The following is a 20,025-nucleotide window of genomic DNA, read 5'->3' on the forward strand; positions in this document are numbered from 1 at the left end:
ATAGATAGATAGATAGATAGATAGATAGATAGATAGATAGATAGATAGATAGATAGATAGATATAGATGTAGATGTAGATGTAGATATAGACAGACAGAGGACACCAGATGAGTTGAATATAAAGGGATGATATATAAAAAAAATAAGAAGAAGAAGTAAGAGAGAATTATACTGGGAGAAGGAGAAGGAGAGAGGTAGAATGAGGTAAATTAATTCACATAAAAGAGGCAAGAAAAAGCTTTTACAGTGGAGGGGAAGAGGGGGGAGATGAGAGGGAATGAGTGAATCTTACTCTCATCAGATTTGGCTTAAGGAGGAAATATACACACCCAATTGAGTATGGAAATCTATCTTACCCTACAGGAAATGGGGGGCGGTGTGAGAGAAAGGAGGGTGGATTGGGGGAAGGGGTAATCAGAAGCAAACGCTTTTGAGGAAGGTCAGGGCCAAAGGAGAGAACAGAATAAATGGGGGGGCATAGGATGGAGGGAATTATAGTCTTTCACAACACAACAATTATGCAAGTATTTTGCATAACTACACATGTATAACATATATATCTATCTGTATCTACATGCTTGCCTTCTTAATGAGGGTAGATTGGGAGGGAGGAAGGGAGAGAATTTGGAACTCAAAGATTTAAAAACAAATGTTAAAAATTGTTTTTACATGCAATCGGGAAGTAAGATATACAGACAATGGGGTACAGAAATCTATCCTGCCCTATAGGAAAATAGAAGGGGAAGGGGATAAGAGAAGGTGGGGGGATGATGAAGGGAGGGCAGATTGGGGGAAGGAGTATTCATAATGCATGGTGTTTTGGGGTGAGGGGAGGGGAAAGATGGAGAGAAAATTTGGAATTCAAAATCTTGTGGAAGTGAATGTGGAAAACTAAAAATAAATTAATTTTTTTGAAAGAGAGAAAGTAAATTTCAAGAAATATCCAGAATAAGAGGGTATTAAAGAAAGAAAAAGAATGCAGATAAATTTATCTAGAATTTTGATGGGGAAGAGAAAAAAAGGCCAATTTAATTCAACAAATATTTAGTAATCACTTTGTGTGAGGCACTATGTTATGGACTGAAGAGTAACATGGTCAAACCTTTACCTTAGCAATACTATTTTGACAGGTATCTAAAAGATGGGTTAAAAAGGGAAGGGAATAAAAAAGAGAGATCAATTGGGAAGGTGTTACAATAGTTCAGGGCAGAGGAAATGAAGACCTTTTGAATGATGGGGGATAAAGTTCAGAAACAAAGTGACAGACTCAAGGAGATAATGGCAACTAAGTGGATTGGGGTGGGGGTGGGGGGAATGAGAGAGCCAAACAAGTCAGGACTAACTTCAAGATTGTGACTTGGTGAATGGAGAAATAATTGTGTCCCCAACAGAAATAGCGAAGTTTGAAGGAAAGGCACATTAATGGAAAATGATGATGAATTCCATTTCGGACAGGCTGAATACATCACAATAGAGGTAAATATGGCCAGCAGGTAATTTACAACACAGGACTAATAAGATCTAACTCAATAAGAATGATAGTAACAATTATAACAACAACAATAGTATCTAACATTTATACAGCACATTACAGTTTATTATCATATGTGTTTTACTCAGAGGAAGAACTCATCATTTGGAAATCTCATTACGCTGCAAGATGGACTCTGCCTGGTACTCATATTTCATCAGTAGCCTCTGTCCCTCTGATTATGCCCTCTGACTGGAAGGCAATATTATGAACCCCAGGGCCTGTACTTAAAGAGGGGCCTCAGTACAGTTCTTCTCTCCAGCTTTCACCAGCTATACTGATTTTTTTTTTACTTTTTTGGAATGCTCCATTATGCCCTGCATCTCAAATACCTTCTCTACTATACTCCCAACCCCTTACCTGTCATCTTCCTTTTGTGCATTATCTTTGTCCACTAGACTGTAAGCTCCTTGAAGGCAAGGGCAATCTTTGTTTTTATTTACTTGCACCCCCAGCCCTTAGCACATTGACTGGTATTTGCTAACTAAGAAGATATAGACAACACCCTCACAGAAAAGTATTGCCATCTAAAAGTGGGATAAGAGTTATTCTTCCAGTCCTGGAAAGCAGAACTAAGAAAAGTTAACGGAAACTGCAAATGTACAGATTTAGATTTAATTCAAGGAAAAACTTCCTAATAATTAGAACTATTCAAAAGGGGAATGGTACACTTTGAAAGTTAGTGGGTTATACCCATTTATGAAAATCTTCAAGAAAAGAATGCATGCCTCATATAAAGTATGTTGTAAAAGATTCTGGGTGAGGTTTTAACTAGATGGCCTCTTGGGTCTTTCACAGCACTATAATTATGGGAGAGTTTTTTTAGATGAAAGAAGATCCAGACAAGAGGAAAGATCAAGTAAAGAAGTGAAGAACAAGAATGACAATAGAGGAATGACTAAACAAGGTTGTAGAGGAAACAGAAAGGAATGGGAACAAGTGCACAAGCTAGAAGAGGAGTTAGCTTTGGCAATAAGAAAAGCCAATTCAACAGTGGGGGAAGAGAAAACAGGGAAATAACAAAGTATGGAAGAAAACAGAAGTTTTAAGTTATTGATAAAGGAGGAAGAGAAGCTCAGGTCAGACAGAATCAAGCTTCTCATTAAAATGAAAGAGTTATCAAGTAAAAAAAAAAATACAGGAGGGTTAAAGTTTGATACCTGAAAAAAGGGGAGAAGGATTAGAATAGTTACTGTGAGAATATGACATGGTGTCAACAAAAGATGAATAAAAGACTCCATGTATCCTACAAAATGAGGCAAAATATTAATTACTAGAGTTTTTTTTTAACAAGATATACTCACTTTCGCTACAGTTATTACATTTTATTTAAGTGAATAATTAAGTTGTACAAAGACATAGAATATATGCTAATTATATTTTATTTAAGTTAAAAGTTTTAATATGCAAAATTGCTGTCACATACTTATCCTGATTGATACAATAAATTACATGAGTGAAGAAATTACTTATTTGGTCTCACAAGTCAGCAGTCTTAGAATGTAGTGAGGTGGTAAAGTAGTTAAAGTGTTGGACCTGAAGTCTAGAATACTTGAGTTCAAATCAGATTTCTAACATTACTTGCTGTGTGACTCTGGACAAAAACTGTTCTCCTAGTTATGCTCACTACACTCTGAATCAGTTCATACAAATCTTCTAAGGAATCTAAAACCATCACTTTCATAGTTTCTTAAAACATAATAGTATCTCATCATATTACTATATCACAATTTGTTCAACTCCTCAGTACCTCAGATTCCCATTCTTTGCCACCTCAAAAGGAGCCATATGTTTTTAAACATCCTTAAAATTTACTTAGTTTAGGACTAATTCCCACCTTAATCTATTCTTGTTCTCCCTTTGACCAGTTCATTTGAGAATAAGTTTCAAGTATCAGCCTCTCCTCATCTCTCCTCATACTTCTCATTCTCATACATCTATTTCCATACCCTGATTATATATAATAGTTTTCCTTAACCTTCTTTTCCTTCTCCAACCTAGAGGAATCCTCTTCCCCTCTCTTCTTATTTATTTTTTAAGAGCAAAACATAACATAACCACCGAACCAGGCCTTCCATCTAATTAGACTCTATCACCGCTAATGATGATGGGGTTGTATTATCTCCTCCTATTAGAATCTAAATATGTTATCCTTGTGTTTGTCCTTTATGATTCACATTTACTTTTTAATGTTTTGCTTGACTCCTGTGTTTCCTCTTCTACACAGCTCTGGTCTTTTCATCAGAAATGCCTGGAAGTCCATTTGTGAAAAGTTCAGAAGGATTATAAAGTAGGATTGTCCTCAATTTTGCTGGATAAGTTATTCTTGGCTGTAATTCTTTGCCTTCTTAAATATCATATTTCAAGCTCTCTATTCCTTTTTAGTGGTGGCTGCTAAATCATATATGATCCTGACTGTGGTTCCTTGTTATCTGAATTCTTTCTTTCTGAATACCTGCAGAATTATTTCTTTGACCTGGATTTGGCTATACTGTTCCTGGGAGTTTTCATTTTGGAATTTCTTTACCCAGAGGAGACAAGTAAACTCTTTCTATTTCCATTTTACCTTCTGGTTCTAAAAGGTCTGGGCAGTTTTCTTTTAAAATTTCTTTAACTATGAAATCCAGGCTCCTCTTTTCTTTTCTTTTTCCTTTGGGAGGTGGAGGGGGTTCGTGGCTTTCAGGTAGTCCAATGTTTCTTAAATATTTTTGCCTTGATCTATTTTCTAGGTCAAGTGTTTGTGCTGCAAGATATCTTACATTTTCTTTTATTTTTTCAGTGTTTTGACTTTGTTTTATTATTTCTTGCTGCATCATGGAGTCACTGGATTCTATTTGGTCCACTGTTTTCAAGGCATGTACTACTTGGACATGCTTGTGCTAAGTTATTAATTCCCAGACTAATTCCCATTCCAGTTCTTTCTTCCATAACTCTAATTCTTTTTTTTCCATTTTTTTCCTCTAGCATTCCAATTTCATCTATAAAAACTTTTTTTAAAAAAATTCATAACATCCTAACTCTTCCAGGAATTCTACTTAATTTTTTGCCTGAGCTCGATTTTTTTTTTTTTTTGAAGCTTTGTAAATGTTTTGGAGTCATTCTCTTCTTATAGGTTTGTGTCTTGAGTATGCCTGTCACCATAATACTTTCTTATGGTGAGATTCTTTTTTTGTTTACACATTCATCCAACACACTTCCTGACTTGAGACTAATATTAGACTTGATTGTGTGCATTTTTGGAGAGAAGTTCTGGGGATGTTGCTGCTTTCTAAGTATTGTTTTATTACAGGCTCCCAGGTATAGTTCAGACTGGGGATCTTCAAGTTCTAAGTGCTTTCTGAGTAGTCTGATGCAGGGCAAAGCCTATAATTGCTACCAGAGGATTCTAGGAAGATGGCTGAGTAGGTCCAAAAACTTTTGGCTCTCTAAATTTCTTCCACAGAAAAAGACAAAACATAGCCTCAGAGGGAACGTAGAGCAGTGGAAATAAACAAAAGTCAGGATAAAGCAGTTGTCCTCCTAAGACAATTTGAGAAGACCCCAGGAAAGACCTGAGGGGCAAAGGTTCAGCCTAGTGAAATGCAAACACTTTAAGACCAACAGCAGAATCAACAAACAACAAAGCCCTGGGGGCAGCTGAGGTTAGGAGGCAACCTCTGTCTTAGAAACTTTTACCACAAATACAACAGTGAGGGGATCTGATAGCTGAGGAAGAGAAGATTCAAGGACCTTCCACTACAGGGACACCAAGTACAGCTGTGCTAACTAGACATGTCCCAGACTGTGGCTGCAGGGAGAAGAAGCTAGCACACACAATTGGTGAGTGTAGTAGCAGAGGAATGGGGACCCTGCTGGCTGTGGGCCCTTGCAGGAGAGCAGAATCCCTGGTCTCAGTTCCAGGGAAGAGAGGACAGCTCTAGTTTGCAGCCACCTCAGGGACCTCAAGGCGTAAGATCATTTGAGTGACCCCAACCCCAGGCCTCTAGCCATGACTTAGGAGTGGAGATGACAGCCCAAGGTTGAACCCGGGGACAGACCTCAGAAAATAACAGTAAGAAGGACCTGAGGCTTGGAGCATTACTCCTCATACATCAGGACTACAATTTGATCGCACTAATGCTACAAAAAATAAAAATGAATAAATGGCTAAATCAATGAATGTGATCAAGCAAAGGACAAAGAACCCAAGCATAGACAGCTTCTATGAGGATAGAGAAGATCTGGGTTCATATTCTGAAGAAGATAATGGAGCTTTAAAAAAAAAAAAAAGCCACTCCTTTTCCAAGAGGAAATATCAAATGGTCCCAAGCACAAAAAGATTTCTTAGAAGAACTTAGAAAGAATTTTAAAAATCAAATTAGAGAGCTCAAGGAAAAATGAGATTAAAAAAAAAATAAGTGCAATCCAAGAAAATCAAGAAAACTACAAAAAGTCAACCAACTTGAAATAGAGAACCAAAAACTGAAGAAAATAATTCCTTGAAAACTAGAATTAGGAAAAGAGAAGTTAATGACATTCTAAGACATAAAGAAATAATAAAACAAAATCAAAAGAAGGAAAAAAATAGAAGAGAATATGAAACATCAGAAAAAGAACAGATCTGGAATGCAGATCAAGGAGAAATAACATAAGAATAATCAGACTGCCTGAAAATTATGATAAAAAAAGAATCTTGATATAATATTACAAGAAATAATCAAGGAAATTGCTTTGAATTTCTAGAATAAGAAGGCAAAGCAGAAAGAGAAAAAAATCCACTGATTACCACTTGAAAGAGATCCCAGGAAGAAAACTCACAGAACTACTATAGCCAAGTTTCAAAGTTCCCAGGTTGGAAACAACAAGAAAAAAACAATTTAAATATTGTGGAGCTACAACAAGGATTACACAAGACCTAGCAGCTACTACATTGAAGGACCATAGGTCTTAGAATACTATATTTCGTAGAGCAAAATAGCTGGGGTTACTACCAATGGCAAGTTACCCAGTAAAGTTAAGTATAATTCCAAATGAAAGAAAAAATAGATATTTAACGAACTTGAAGACTTTCAGGTATTTGTGACAAAAACAGCAGAACTTAAGGGAAAATTCAACACATAACACCCAGGAGGAATATAAAGCAAACATAAAGGACCAATTATAAAGGACTCAATAAGATTACATAGTTTATTTCTTATATGTGAAAATATTATCCGTTGTAGTATGACTGTCATTTTTATTTGGGGAGTTTGAAAGAAAGGCTTGGGCTCAGCTCAGTATGACGTGGTGATTCTAAAAAAAAAAATTAAACTGTGTAGGGAGAGATAAAAAGGAACAATTATCTCATACAAATGAGGCAAATAAGGAAAAACGGATACAGAAGCTAGCAGGGGTGGAGGGCAAGTAGTGATGAAACCTTACTGTCATTGGAATATATCTAGAATGGTATAAAAGTATTCTATACTCAGAAAGAAATAAGAGGGCAAGGGTACAGAGTGGGGGGGGAGAGGATAAGGAAGGGATTCTTGGAGAGTTAGGTAAGTTAAGGAATAGAAAGGCAAGGTAGCTATAGAAGTAGGGCAGAGGAGTGAGGAGGGAAAGGAATAGGGTGAGGATAGTGAAAACCAGGAAGGAGAAAAATACACAAGTAATTATAGCTTGAATGGGATGAATTTACCCATAAAATGGAAACTGACAGCAGATTAAAAACTTAAATTCAACAATTTGTTTCTTTCGGGAAATGCTATAAAATGAGAAATACACACAAACATAAAATAAAGGTCAGGAGTAGAATTTATTATATAAAAAAGCAGGGGTAATAATCACAATTTCAGAAAAAAGTTAAAGCTAAAATAGATTAAATCAAAAGAGAAAAATAGGGAAACTATAGTATGTGTCAGTCATATTATTTAATATTGTTTTAGACCATTTAAAATAACTAGACAATATAAAAAATCTGAGAGTATAACTGCCAAAACAGACACAGGAACTAAACAAATATAAACATAGAACACTTTTTATACAAATGAAGTTAGATTTAAATAATCTAAGTAATATTTATCGTTCATGGATAAGTAAAGCCAATATAGTTTAAAAATGACAATTTTACCTAACTAATCTATTTATGTAATGCCATCCCAATTAAATTACTAAAAAATTATTTTACTGAGTTATAAAAAATAATTCTTCTTCATTTAGAAGAACAAAAGGTCAGGAACTTCAAAGAAACCAGGGGAAAAAAGATAAAGGAAGTAGATCCAATACTATCAAACCTTAAACCATATTATATGGTGAGAGCATTGTTGAAGTATAAAAAGGATAATTTTGATTATTTTAAATTAAAATTCTCTTGTATAAATAAAACCTATGCAGCCAAGAATAGAAGGAATGCAGAAAATTGGGAGAAAAAACTTTCATAGACAATCCCTCAGATAGAATGGGATTGGGTTGGAATATTGCTGTGGTATAGGAAATTATAAACTGGTTGATTTAGAAAAACATGGAAGGACTTGGACTTTTGAAAGATGATGCTATCCATTTTCAGAGAAACAGATGACAAGTAGAAATAAGCATAGTACGGTCTTATATAGATGTGAATGAGTATATATGTTGATTGTTTTTAGATATTTATGTATATGTATAGAGTGTGTGTGAGTGAGTGTGTGTGTGTGTGTGTGTGTGTGTGTGTGTGTGTGTGTATCCGTGCTTACTGTAGCCTTCTTAGGGGGAAGGGTGAGGGGGATAAAGTAAAAAGTGCAGAGCAGAGAACAAAAGAAAACCAACAAGGAAGCAAAGAAAAGCTGGACAGATTTGAAAACAATGTATAGTATTTATCATATAGGTTTTCCTGAGATTGAAATTTATTGCTTTCTATTGAATCCTCTCATGTTCTGCTGTGTACATGGCAATTTTTTTTTCCTTTCTTACTTTGTACTTAAGTTTAAAATATTTTTTTAAAAAGAACAAAAAAAAGTCTAATTGCTATCCCCCCAAAGTGAACTCTGCAAGTTCCTGACCTGAATTTGAGACTCAACAATAAATAGCAGACTGCTATAGGACTAGGTCCCTATTAGCCAGCTGGGAGGGCCTACTGGCTCACAGTGACAGACCCATAGGCTCCCCTCGGGTCTGAGACTCCTGCCCTGGTTTTTCCTCTGCAGGTTTCAACTGGGGCTAGAAGCTGGACTCCATTCTTTTCCCAAGGTCCTGCTTCTGGCTTCTGAATTTGTTCTACTCTATGTACACAGCTTAAGGCCTATAAGCTCTCTTTAATCAAGAATCTCACCCTATGTGCAGGTTTCCACCTTAGTCTGCCATGCATCTATGACTAGAGCTAGGAAATAAATGACAAAGCTGCCAGCTGGCACCTGATTCCACACCCTGAACAAGGTTCTAGTCTCCCACTATGAATCTTAGATATCCTCTTGCCCGTTTGCACAGCTTCTTATACTGGAGCCCTCCATGCAGTGCACTTCTGGCCAAGACCCATCCTCAGTATCCAAAGATCTGTCTTCCTATGCCCACCCAGGCTGCAGGAAAAAAATGACTCAGCATGATTTTTCTTAGATTTCCCCATAAAGATTTGGTCTGATTCATTTTCTAAATCTATTAGGGGAGAAGGGGGTGAGGTGGGCGTTACAGCTCATTATCATTGTACTAATTACATTGCATAATACATTGTACTAATCTGCCATCTTGACTTCGTGCCTCAAGATTAATTACTTTTGATAGCAATGCCCCCAACCTGATGTTCTATATTTCCACCTCCATTTTTAAAGTTTTATTGATAACTTTTTTAATATTGGTGTCATTTACCAAAACTACAAAAGAATGTAATTAAGAATAATGGTTCATCAATATTGACGAAAGGTATAAAAGTTGACAGTGTGTTAATATATGGCATTACAAACACAAACATACACACACACACATGCACGCACGTGTTGAACCTCTAATTTCACTGGTGTAGGATCTTGGTAAGGAACTTCCTCTACAAATGAAGTTTGGCACTTTCTCTGCTAGTTGTAGTCTGCTATAAAATCCTGGAATACTGAAGAAGTTAAATGACATGCCCAGGGTCACAAAGCCAGCACATATTAAGAGATAAAACTTATACCCAAGATTTCCTGTCTTCGAGGTCAGTTTTCTATATACTAGGATATCTCTCTTCATATGTGTGAGTGGAAGAATCAAGGTATCAAAAAAAAATGAATTTGATTATCTATGTTGAGATTTTGGAAGCAGTATTTTTGACAGAAAAAAAAAGTCATCTATAAGGCTTTGAAAAACCAAGAGAGATTTTCAAGTGACTAAAGAAAAAAGAACAAAAGGGGAAACAAACTTAAGGACACAGGAAAAATGAAGGTAAAGAAGGAAAATTCAATCACCACGGAATAAAATTTGATACCACCCACTATCCACTACACTATATAGATGTCTCAATAAATAAATAAAAAGGAAATAAAAAGAATTATCAGAATTTGCTATAGGTATTTACATGCCAGCAAAACTGAGAATTTTTAAAAGATTATCTGCAAAAATATAAAATATCTAAATCAATAGAAAACCAAAAAAGAGACCCTAAATGAATCAATGTCAGCAAAGGAAACTGAACTAGATATAAAGGAGTGAGGTTCCTAAACCATTTTTATGCAATGGACTCCTTTGAAGTCTGATGAAGTTGAAGAACTTCCCAGTCAGAATAACGTTTTTAAATATATAAAATAAACTAGATAGGATTACAAAAATTATATTGAAATTCAGTATGTAAATATTTTAAAAACAAGTTCACAGTGCCAGATTAAAAATTCCTGCTATCAAGAAACTATTCCCATCTCACAAAGAACCTAACCTGGTCTAGATAAATTTTGAGAGAAATTCTATAATTCTTTTAAGAAATAACTAACATCTATAGAATACAAATAGTTCTCAAAAACTGAGTACTCTGCTAGTTTCTATAAGCCAACAGAGTCCTTATATTTAAACCAGAAAAAAATAAAAGAAAGAAAAATAATTAGAGATAATTATAATCAATAAACATTCATTTTAAAGTGTTCAGTGAAATAATGAAAATAACTATGGCAATGTATACAAAATACTGTTTATTACTGGAATGTACTATAATTATACTAGAAATGGAGGGACATTTTGACATTAGGAAAATTAACATAATCATTAAAGAAACCTAAATAATCCCAAACCTTATTGTATCAATAGATGCAGATAAAATATTTTACAAGATGCAATACTAATTTATACTCAAAATACTACAATGAATATAGGAAAAGAATTTTATATATTTATGACCAAAAGCTAACATTATATACTAGGAAATGTAAAAACAAAAGATATTCATTTTAAAGCATTTTACAAGAATTATCAAATAAATTCTAGGTTCCACAAACAATTTCTAGTATAACTACTTTCCTTCAACATTGACTACTTCCACCTTTTATCACCTCTTCCAATATATTTGCACGAGATGAAGCCCAAGTATTTTTTTCAATGATAACTTCCTTATTACTATTAATTTGTAACATTTTTTCATATGATTGTTGAAAGATTCTGTTGTTGTATCTTAAAACTGTCCATATTCTTTGAAAACTCAGCTTTTGAGGAATAGCTCTTACATTTCTATATTTGTATAAATTACCTACATATTTTGGATATTAGATTTTTATCTAATATAAAGAGGTTTCCCTCATATAAAACTGTCTTTTCTTATAATAAATGAACAGGTTTTCCTTGTGAAAAAGGCTCTTATATGTTATAATTAAAACAGTCTATTTTGTCTAATGTTTTCTCTTCTAATGATGGTTTGGTTATTGACTTCTATTTCTAATCAGAGGTGTGAATGTTGCTTCCTTTCAATATTCTCTTTTGAACTTGGATAATATTTTGTAGGAATTTTAGGATGCCAGAATGTGAAAATAAAAGATAACCAAAAGATCAAGTCTTCATAAGTTTTGTAGATGAGAAAACTGAAGCTCTGAGAAGCTAATTTACCTATACAATTTAATGCTGTTCTTACTATGTATTTATCTGTAAATAAGCTTTACATTCCCCAATCACAAACTGACTGTCAGCTCCCTAGGCTGAAGTACTATATCTTAATGATGTTTGAAAGCAGCACCTTTTTCACAAAGGAGATACTCAAATTTATGGAATTAAAATTCTCAGAAATGAAGAATCCTTTCTTCTAACTTAAATCTATGATTCTTACTATTTCATTTTATACTGCATTTATTTGGGATTGAAGAGATTTAAGATATAAAATATGTTGTTAGGAAAAATTCAGTAATATAGGTTTATATCAAGAACATAGCCCATATTCCTCAGCGATCAAAGTCCCTTGTAGTAACTTGGCTTTACTTTTCAGAAGACAGAACAGCTTAAATTATGAAGAGTACAGTTAAAAGCAATCAGAAGATCCTATTTACTCTGTCCCATAAAATGAAATTAAAGGGTAGTAAATTTAGAATAAGAGGAAAATATTTTACTGAGTGTACAGCAAACCAGTGAAGTTATAACATTTGCTCTAGGAAGTCAGTGGGGCATATACTATTACTAAATTAAAATGAAGACAAAACGACAGTTTTATAGACATTAGCAGCATTTGCCTCTTGACCAATGACAGGGGGGCAGCTTATTCATTCATTCCTAGACAGCTTCCTGGTAAAATATATGATCGCCAGGTATCAATTCTGGTTTTGAAGATGAAGGAATGAACCAATTAATTTCTAAATACACTTCTGATTCTGGCTACACTGTTTTCATTTATACAAAAGGTTTTTTTTTTAATTTTATACAATCCAGATGGACTCTTTCATGTGATTTTTGATATCCAGTATATTATTATCAATTCTTCCACTAAACAAAACTGTAAAAAATATATAACTATCAATTTCATTTGATTTTTTTACAAATATAAATTATCAACAGCCAAAACCACAAATAACGTGAATAAAATCAAAACAACCCTAAGTTATCACTTCATACTCATTGAGCTAGTGGAGCTGCTAAAAGACATAAAAATTAATTGTTAGAGGGACTATAGGAGCAAAGGCATGCCAATTCACTACATGCGTAACTATGAATTATATCAACATGTCTGGAAAGAAACTTTAAAGTTTTCAAGAAAAACTACTAAGATGTTTATGCCCTTTAGTCCAGAGATTCCAAGGCCAGGACTACAGTCCAAGGAAGTTACTAACAGCAAGAAACCTTAAATATGTACAAAAACATTCAAAGAATAATTTCTAATAATAAAAATATGGAAATAATAATGATAATAGTACTTTAAAGTTTGCAAAGTGCTTTGCAAATATCATCTCATTTGATCTGCACAACAACCCTATAAGGTAGATGCTATTATTATCCCCATTTTACAGATTAAGAAACTAATGAAAATAGAGAGAATAAGTGATCTGCCCAGGATCTCACAGATGTAGTGTCTGAAGCTACATTTGAACTCAGGATTTCTTGATTACAAATCCACTGTACCCAAAAAGTATGGAATAGGTGAACAAATTATGAATATAATACAATATTACTACACTGAATGGCAAATATGAATAATTTAGAGAAACATGGGAAGGCTCATAGAAAGTAATGCAGAATGAACAAAGCAGAAGCAAAAGTACAACATACACAATGATGGCAACCATTTAAATAAAGTCAACACGGAGAGTCCAAAAAATCCTGACCAAACACAATGGTCCATATGCCAAGGTTTAGGAACACATTTAATTCTGTTCATCAGTTAAGTGAACTTTTGAATATATACTTTATAAAAGAGATCACATTTGTTCTGAAATATCTGCTGTATCAAAGAAAAATATATAAATAAAATTTTAAAAGAAGGAGAAAAGGTATTCATTACTATTTATATAGGTAATAGAAGTTGAAGAAACAGGTAAGGAAATGACAGAATAAGAAGCAATAAGTGCAAGCAGCAAGCTGCTAAGAATTTCTCTTCTCTATTCTTATTCATTAAAACCAGCACAATAAGGAAAATAAAGGAACTAGAAGCTCAAAAAAATATTTCTTGGTCCAAAGAATACTTTACAGCTAGTTATATCAACATGTCAAACCTCTGAGCACATGACACAGAAAACAAGCAAACCACTGAGTCTGAAATTATCTCCAAATCAAGTAGAGATTAAAAGCTACCACTCAACAGTACCTAATCAAAATGGTTTTAGACAAGGATATTTTATTATATATTTTATTAGTTTGACTTATTAAATATAGTAATAATAAAAAATAATTTAAAAATTAGCCAACTACTAACACAAAGGAAGACAAAAGCAGCTACTATAATTATCAAAGAAAATTAAATGGTATTGCTTAAAATGTTAATCACCAAAAATCTTCATACTCATTTTGATTAGTTCTTTTTTCTACTAACTCACCAGGAGATGTTCCCTCCAAGTCTGAGGCCTGATTAGAGTCAACTGAAGAAACCACACTAACAGCATTGGTAGGCACATTTGTAGTAGCAGGTGAAATAGTAGGTTTTTTTGTTGCAACAATGACACTCCTGTAATAAAGATGAACAAGTAAGTAAAAAATACAAATGTCAACAACCCCCTTTCCCCCCCAAAAAAGCCCTAGCTATATTATTAAGAACCAACACTTTTATTCCATAATACAAATACGGTGATAATGCTAATTAGCTTCCTCTAGATAGTTAACTGGTGTTATTTCGATGTTATTTAACATTGAGTCCTATTATTTCTGACTTTTCTTTCTAATATTCTTTTATAATGAATGCTTGCAATCACTTGAATCTTTCAAAATTTGGAATCATAAACCATTGAAAAATGTAGTAATTTACTGTATCACTTCCAATATTTAAACTTACATTTCTCCAACCAGTATTTACTCTAGCATCTAGGTTATGGCTTTTATTACAAAATGGAAAGATAGGAGGGCCTTTATCTTAAGAGATGAAGAAATTGAGGCCCACAGAGAAACTGTTTTTATCAGGCTGACCTGGGTAATAAGATACAGTAGAACTATATGAATCTAAGCCCTCTGACTACAAATCCAGGATTCTTTCTACTACTTAGTGGATTTTTTACATAAAATGACAAAAAAGAATGATAACTTTTAGAAATGTAAGAGAAAACATTCAAGTTTTTCTTTTAAAAAAAGTTCTCCCTGAATATGACAGTAAATTTTTTAGAAAGTTCCAAACAAAACCAAAACTTTTTGAAATTTCATATAGGAAAAATTTGTACTAAGTCTCAGAAAGAAAGTTTCAGTGAAACATGAACACATAGTCAACACTGTAAGAATTTAATGCGGACAGAGCTCTAAATTCCAAAAGACTGTAATTTGATGGTTAGCTTTATTTAGAGTACAGTAAACCAGAAGTATCAAGATGGATGCAAAATGTTTTGAAATTAAGGAAATATATCTCATGTGTTTTTAAGAGACAGGTATTTATTAATGCACTAATTTCAATTACATTATATTACGTTATGTCGAATATCTAAAAGACCTTGTTAAAGCCATTTTTAATTGAAGTTGGCTCCATAAACATAAAAAAAAACAGCTAATGAGGTAGAGAACAGCTGATATATAATGCTCTCCCACAGCAGTGCTTACTTTTAATTACCTGGTATTAACCATAATCCTAAAGTCTTCAACATTCGATTTATTTAATCACATCTTTTGTTGACAGTAGAGTAACTGTAAAATGAAAGTATCCCCATAATACCTTTAAAGTATTTGGTATTTAAATAAAACTACTTGGATATTTAATTCTAATAATAATTTCTAAAATGTAAATCTTTTACTTCCAAATACACTTAAAATGTACTTTTATAATTTTCAGAAGGAAACCTACAAATTATATATATATAAACATATATATATAAACACACACATACGCACACATATATATAGATATATATATAGATATAGATATATTCTGTTTGACTCCAATCCTTAATATATAAGAGTAGGCACTCCTGCCAATTAAATCAAACTCCCTTGTGCTAGGAGTAGCTAGCTATTCAATATACTTGGGAGTAGCGCATGTCACATCATTATAAGGGTGACTGCCAATGTTAACAGTACACTAAAAAAATAGACCTAATAGCCACCTGAGCCCCTCAAGCCCAAAAGTATTGTAAATAGGCACTCATCCCCCAATATTCATTTTCGTTTCTTCTAAATGTATTTTTAAAAGACATGTGCCATTCTTATTACTTTTCTTCTGAAGGTAAAAATCTTTGCTTTAAGAAATTTATAAACTATAGGCCAATGTGTAAAAATAATTTTTAAATAACAATTAGAAATTAAACTTAAATATGTTTCGTCAGTATTTGTCCACCAAAGGAGCCATTTCTCATAGTCAATTGTCAACTTTCACATACAATCATTTCTCAATATCTAAACTAATAGAGGGCAATAATAATGGGAAACCTATGAGCAAATAATTCCAAAGCTGTGTATATTTGACTTAGGAAAACTGGTTTTGAAAAATAACTTAAAATACATTCTATACTCTCAAGTCCACTTAGGTTCATTAAGGGCTAATCTCTTTAAGTATATAGCACTGCTGGTCAAATTATCTGTCACAAAATCAGCATCTACTGCTAAAATCAAGATGGTTATTTTTTGCATTTACTAAATCCAAGCAATAACAAAGTAAAAAAAAATGAAAAAAAAATAGGAATAAAGATGTGAAATATCTCATTGGAAAAACAACTGACCTAGAAAACAGATCAAAGAAAAATAATTTGAGAGGTAATTTAAGAATTACTGAATTACCTAAGAATCATGATTAAAAAACAAAGAGCCTAGACATATTTCAAAAAATCATCAAAGAAAACTACCCCAATATTGTAGAACAAGAGGGTAAAATAGAAATTGAACAAATCCACCAATCAATACCTGAAAGAGATCCGAAAATGAAACCTCCCAGGAATATGAGAGCCAAATTCCAGAGTTCCCAGGTAAAGAGAAAATAATTCAAGAAGCCTGAAAAAAATCATTCAAATACCATGGAGCCACAGTTAAGAACACACAAGATTTAACAGCTACCACATTATAGGAGCAGAGGGCTTGGAATATGATATTCCAAGAGCTGGGAATACAACCAAGAATCACCTAACCAGCAAAACTGAATATAACCCTTCAAAGGAAAAAAAGGATATTTAATGAAATAGACTTCCAATCAGTCCTAATTAAAAGACCACAGATGAATAGAAAATTTTACTTTCAAACACAAGACTCAAGAGAAAAAGAAATCAAAAAGGACTCAATAAGGTTAAACAGTTTACATTCCTATATAGGAAGATGAAACATGTTAATTCTTAAGAACTTTTTCATTATTTTGGTACTTAGAAGGATTCTACAAAGAAAGAGGGAGAGGAAATGAATCGATTATGTTGAAATGATGTAAAAAAAAATGGATGGGTGAGAAAGAAGGATGTCCTGGAAGAAGGGAGAAAAGAGAAAGAATGGAAAAAATTATCTCACATAAAAGAGGCACCCAAGGAAGAGTATTTACTGTGGATGGGAAAATGAGGAAGAGGGGAGCAAGACAGGCAACACTTGAACCTCATAGACAATGAAAAAGTATCAATTCTAAACATACGTGCATCGAATAGCATAGGATTCAAATTCTTAAAGGAAAAATTAAATAAATTACAGGAAGAAATAGACAGTAATAGACGTGCCCGACCTCAACTATCCCCTCTCAGAGCTAGATAAATCTCACCATAAAATAAATAAGAAGTCAAGGAAGGACATGAATAGAATCTTAGAAAAGTTAATATGGCAGACCATTGGAGAAAAATGAATAGAAATAGAAAGGAATATACATTTTTCTTCAGTGATACAAGGAACCTTCACAAAAAATGACCATTTATTAGGACATAAAATACCTCACAACCAAATGCAGAAAAACAGAAATATTAAATGCATCCTTTTGAAACCATTATGCAATAAAAATTACATTCAATAAAGGGCTGTGGAAGCATAGACTAACAAGTAATTCGAAAGTAAATACTTTAATCCTAAAGAATGAGTGGGTCAAAGAACAAGTCATAGAAACAATCAATAATTTCATTAAAGAGAATAATGATGAGATAATATATCAAAATTTGAGAGACGCAGCCAAATCAGTACTTTGGGGAAAACTTATATCTCTAAAGACATACATCAATAAAAGGGGGAAAGAGCAGATCAATGAATTGGGCATGCAACTAAAAAAACTAGGAAAAGAACAAATTAAAAATCCTCAACCAAAATACTGAAAAATAAAAGGTGAGATTAATAAAACTAAAACTTAAAAAAAATAGCCATTGAACTAATAACAAAACTAGGAGTTGATGTAATGGAAAAAAAAAAACTGATGAAGAGGGCAGCTAGGCGGTATAGTGGATAGAGCACCAGCACTAGAATCAGAAGGACCTGAGCTCAAAGCCGGCCTCAGACACTTGACACTTACTAGTTATGTGATCCTGAGCAAGTCACTTAACGCCATTGTCTAGTCAAAACAAAAACAAAACCAAAGTCAAGGGAAAAAAAAAAAAATCTGATGAAAACAGATTGGTTTGATTTTGAAAAAAAGAAAAAAAATAAAGTATCACAAATGAAAAGGGTGAGTGCATCAACAATGAAGATTACTAAAGTAATTATTAGGAGTTATTTTGCCCAATTATATGCCAGTAAAACTGAATAACTAAATGAAAAGGATGAATACTTAAAAAAATAAAGATTGCCAAAATTAACAGAAAAACAGAATACTTCAATAATTCTATCTTAGAAAAAGAAACTGATCAAGCAATAAATGAGCACCCTAAGAAAAAATGCCTAGGACCAGATGAATTTACAAGTGAATTCTTCTAAATATTTAAGTACTCCAGTACTATATAAATTATTTGAAAAAATAATTTAAAAAAGGAATCCTTCCAAATTCCTTCTATGACACAAATATGATTATGATATTTAAACCAGGGAATGTAAAAACAGAGAAAGAAAACTGTAGATTAATTTCCTCAATGAATAATAAGGTAAAAAAATTAAATAAAATGCTAGCAAGGAGATTACAGCAATATTTAACAAAGACCATACACTATGAACTAGTAGGATTTACACCAGGAATGCAAAGCTGGTTCAGTATTAGGAAAACTATCAGCATAATTGATCAAATCAATAACAAAAAAAAACAAAAAACAAAAAACAAAAATCATATGATTATATTAATAGATGCAGAAAAGGCTTTTGAAGAAATACAATACCCATTCCTATTAAAAAACACTAGAGAGCACAGGAATAAATGGAGTCTGTCTTAAAATAATAAGTAATATCTACCTAAAACCAAGAGCAAGCATTATCTATGACAAGGATAAACTTAAAGCCTTCTCAATAAGATCAGGGAGTGAAGAAAGAAGTCAATTATCACCACTATTATTCAATATTGTAGAAATGCTACCTATAGCAATAAGAAAAAAACTGAAAGAATAAAAACAGGCAATGAGGAAACAAATATGCAGGTGACAGAATGATATACTTAGTGAATCAACTAAAAAACTGTTAGAAGCAATTAACAACTTTAGCAAAGCTGCAGGACACAAAATAAGCCCACAAAAATTATCAGCATTTCTATATAGCACAATCAAACCCAGCAGTAATAGATAGAAAGAGAAATTCCATTTAAAATAACTGCAGACAAATACAATACTTGGGAGTCTGCCTGCCAAGACAAACTCAAGAACTATATGAATAGGACTGACCAAACAGGAGATAGAGAGGTTTAAGGGAAGCAAAATGGATAATTTTGATTACAGGAAATTAAAAAGGTTTTACATAATATACAAAGCTAATGCAGCCAAAATTAAAAGGCAAACGGAATTTTTTGAGAGGGGATTACATCAAGTTTCTCTGATAAAGGCCTCATGTCTCAAATATATAGGGAACTGAGTCAAATATAAAAATATGAGCCATTCCACAATTGATAAATGGTCAAAGGATATGAACAGGCAGTTTTCAAAAGAAGAAATCAAAGCTATCAAGAGTCAAATGAAAAAAATGCTATAAATCGCATTAAGGAAACATATTAAAACAACACTGAGATACCAACTCACACCTATCAGACTGGCTAATATGACAGATAAGGAAAATGATAAATGTTCGAGGGGATGTGGAAAAATTGGGACACTAATACACTGTTGGTAGAGTTGTGAACTAGTCCAATCACTCTGGAAACAACTTGGAACTATGCCCAAAGAGTTATAAAACTGTGCATACCTTCTGAACCAGGAATATCACTACTAGGTCTGTTTCACAAAGAGATCAAAGAAAAGGGGAAAAGCAGTTATTTATAGAAAAATATTTACAGCAGCTCATTTTGTGGTGGCAAAGACTTGGCAATTGAGGGGATGTCCATCAATTGGGGAATGGCTGAATAAGTTGTTTTATATGATTGTGGTGAAACACTATTGTGCTATAAAAAATGATGAGCAAGATGGTTTTAGAAAAACCGAAGAAGTCA

The 20,025-nt window shown here is 33.2% G+C and overlaps 1 protein-coding gene across 7 annotated transcripts in view; it reads right to left on the bottom strand.

Moving 5' to 3' along the window:
• LRBA (LPS responsive beige-like anchor protein) overlaps positions 1-20,025 on the bottom strand; it is a 676,054-nt gene that overhangs the window by 474,495 nt on the left and 181,534 nt on the right. For all 7 annotated transcript variants that reach the window (XM_027866938.1, XM_027866942.1, XM_027866935.1 and 4 more), the window contains one exon: positions 13,925-14,052. In XM_027866938.1, coding sequence (XP_027722739.1) covers positions 13,925-14,052 — 128 coding nt within the window. The remainder of the gene's footprint in view (positions 1-13,924; positions 14,053-20,025) is intronic.

Source organism: Vombatus ursinus, unplaced genomic scaffold, assembly GCF_900497805.2.
Source record: "Vombatus ursinus unplaced genomic scaffold, bare-nosed wombat genome assembly UNPS02014784.1, whole genome shotgun sequence".
NCBI lineage: Eukaryota > Metazoa > Chordata > Mammalia > Diprotodontia > Vombatidae > Vombatus > Vombatus ursinus.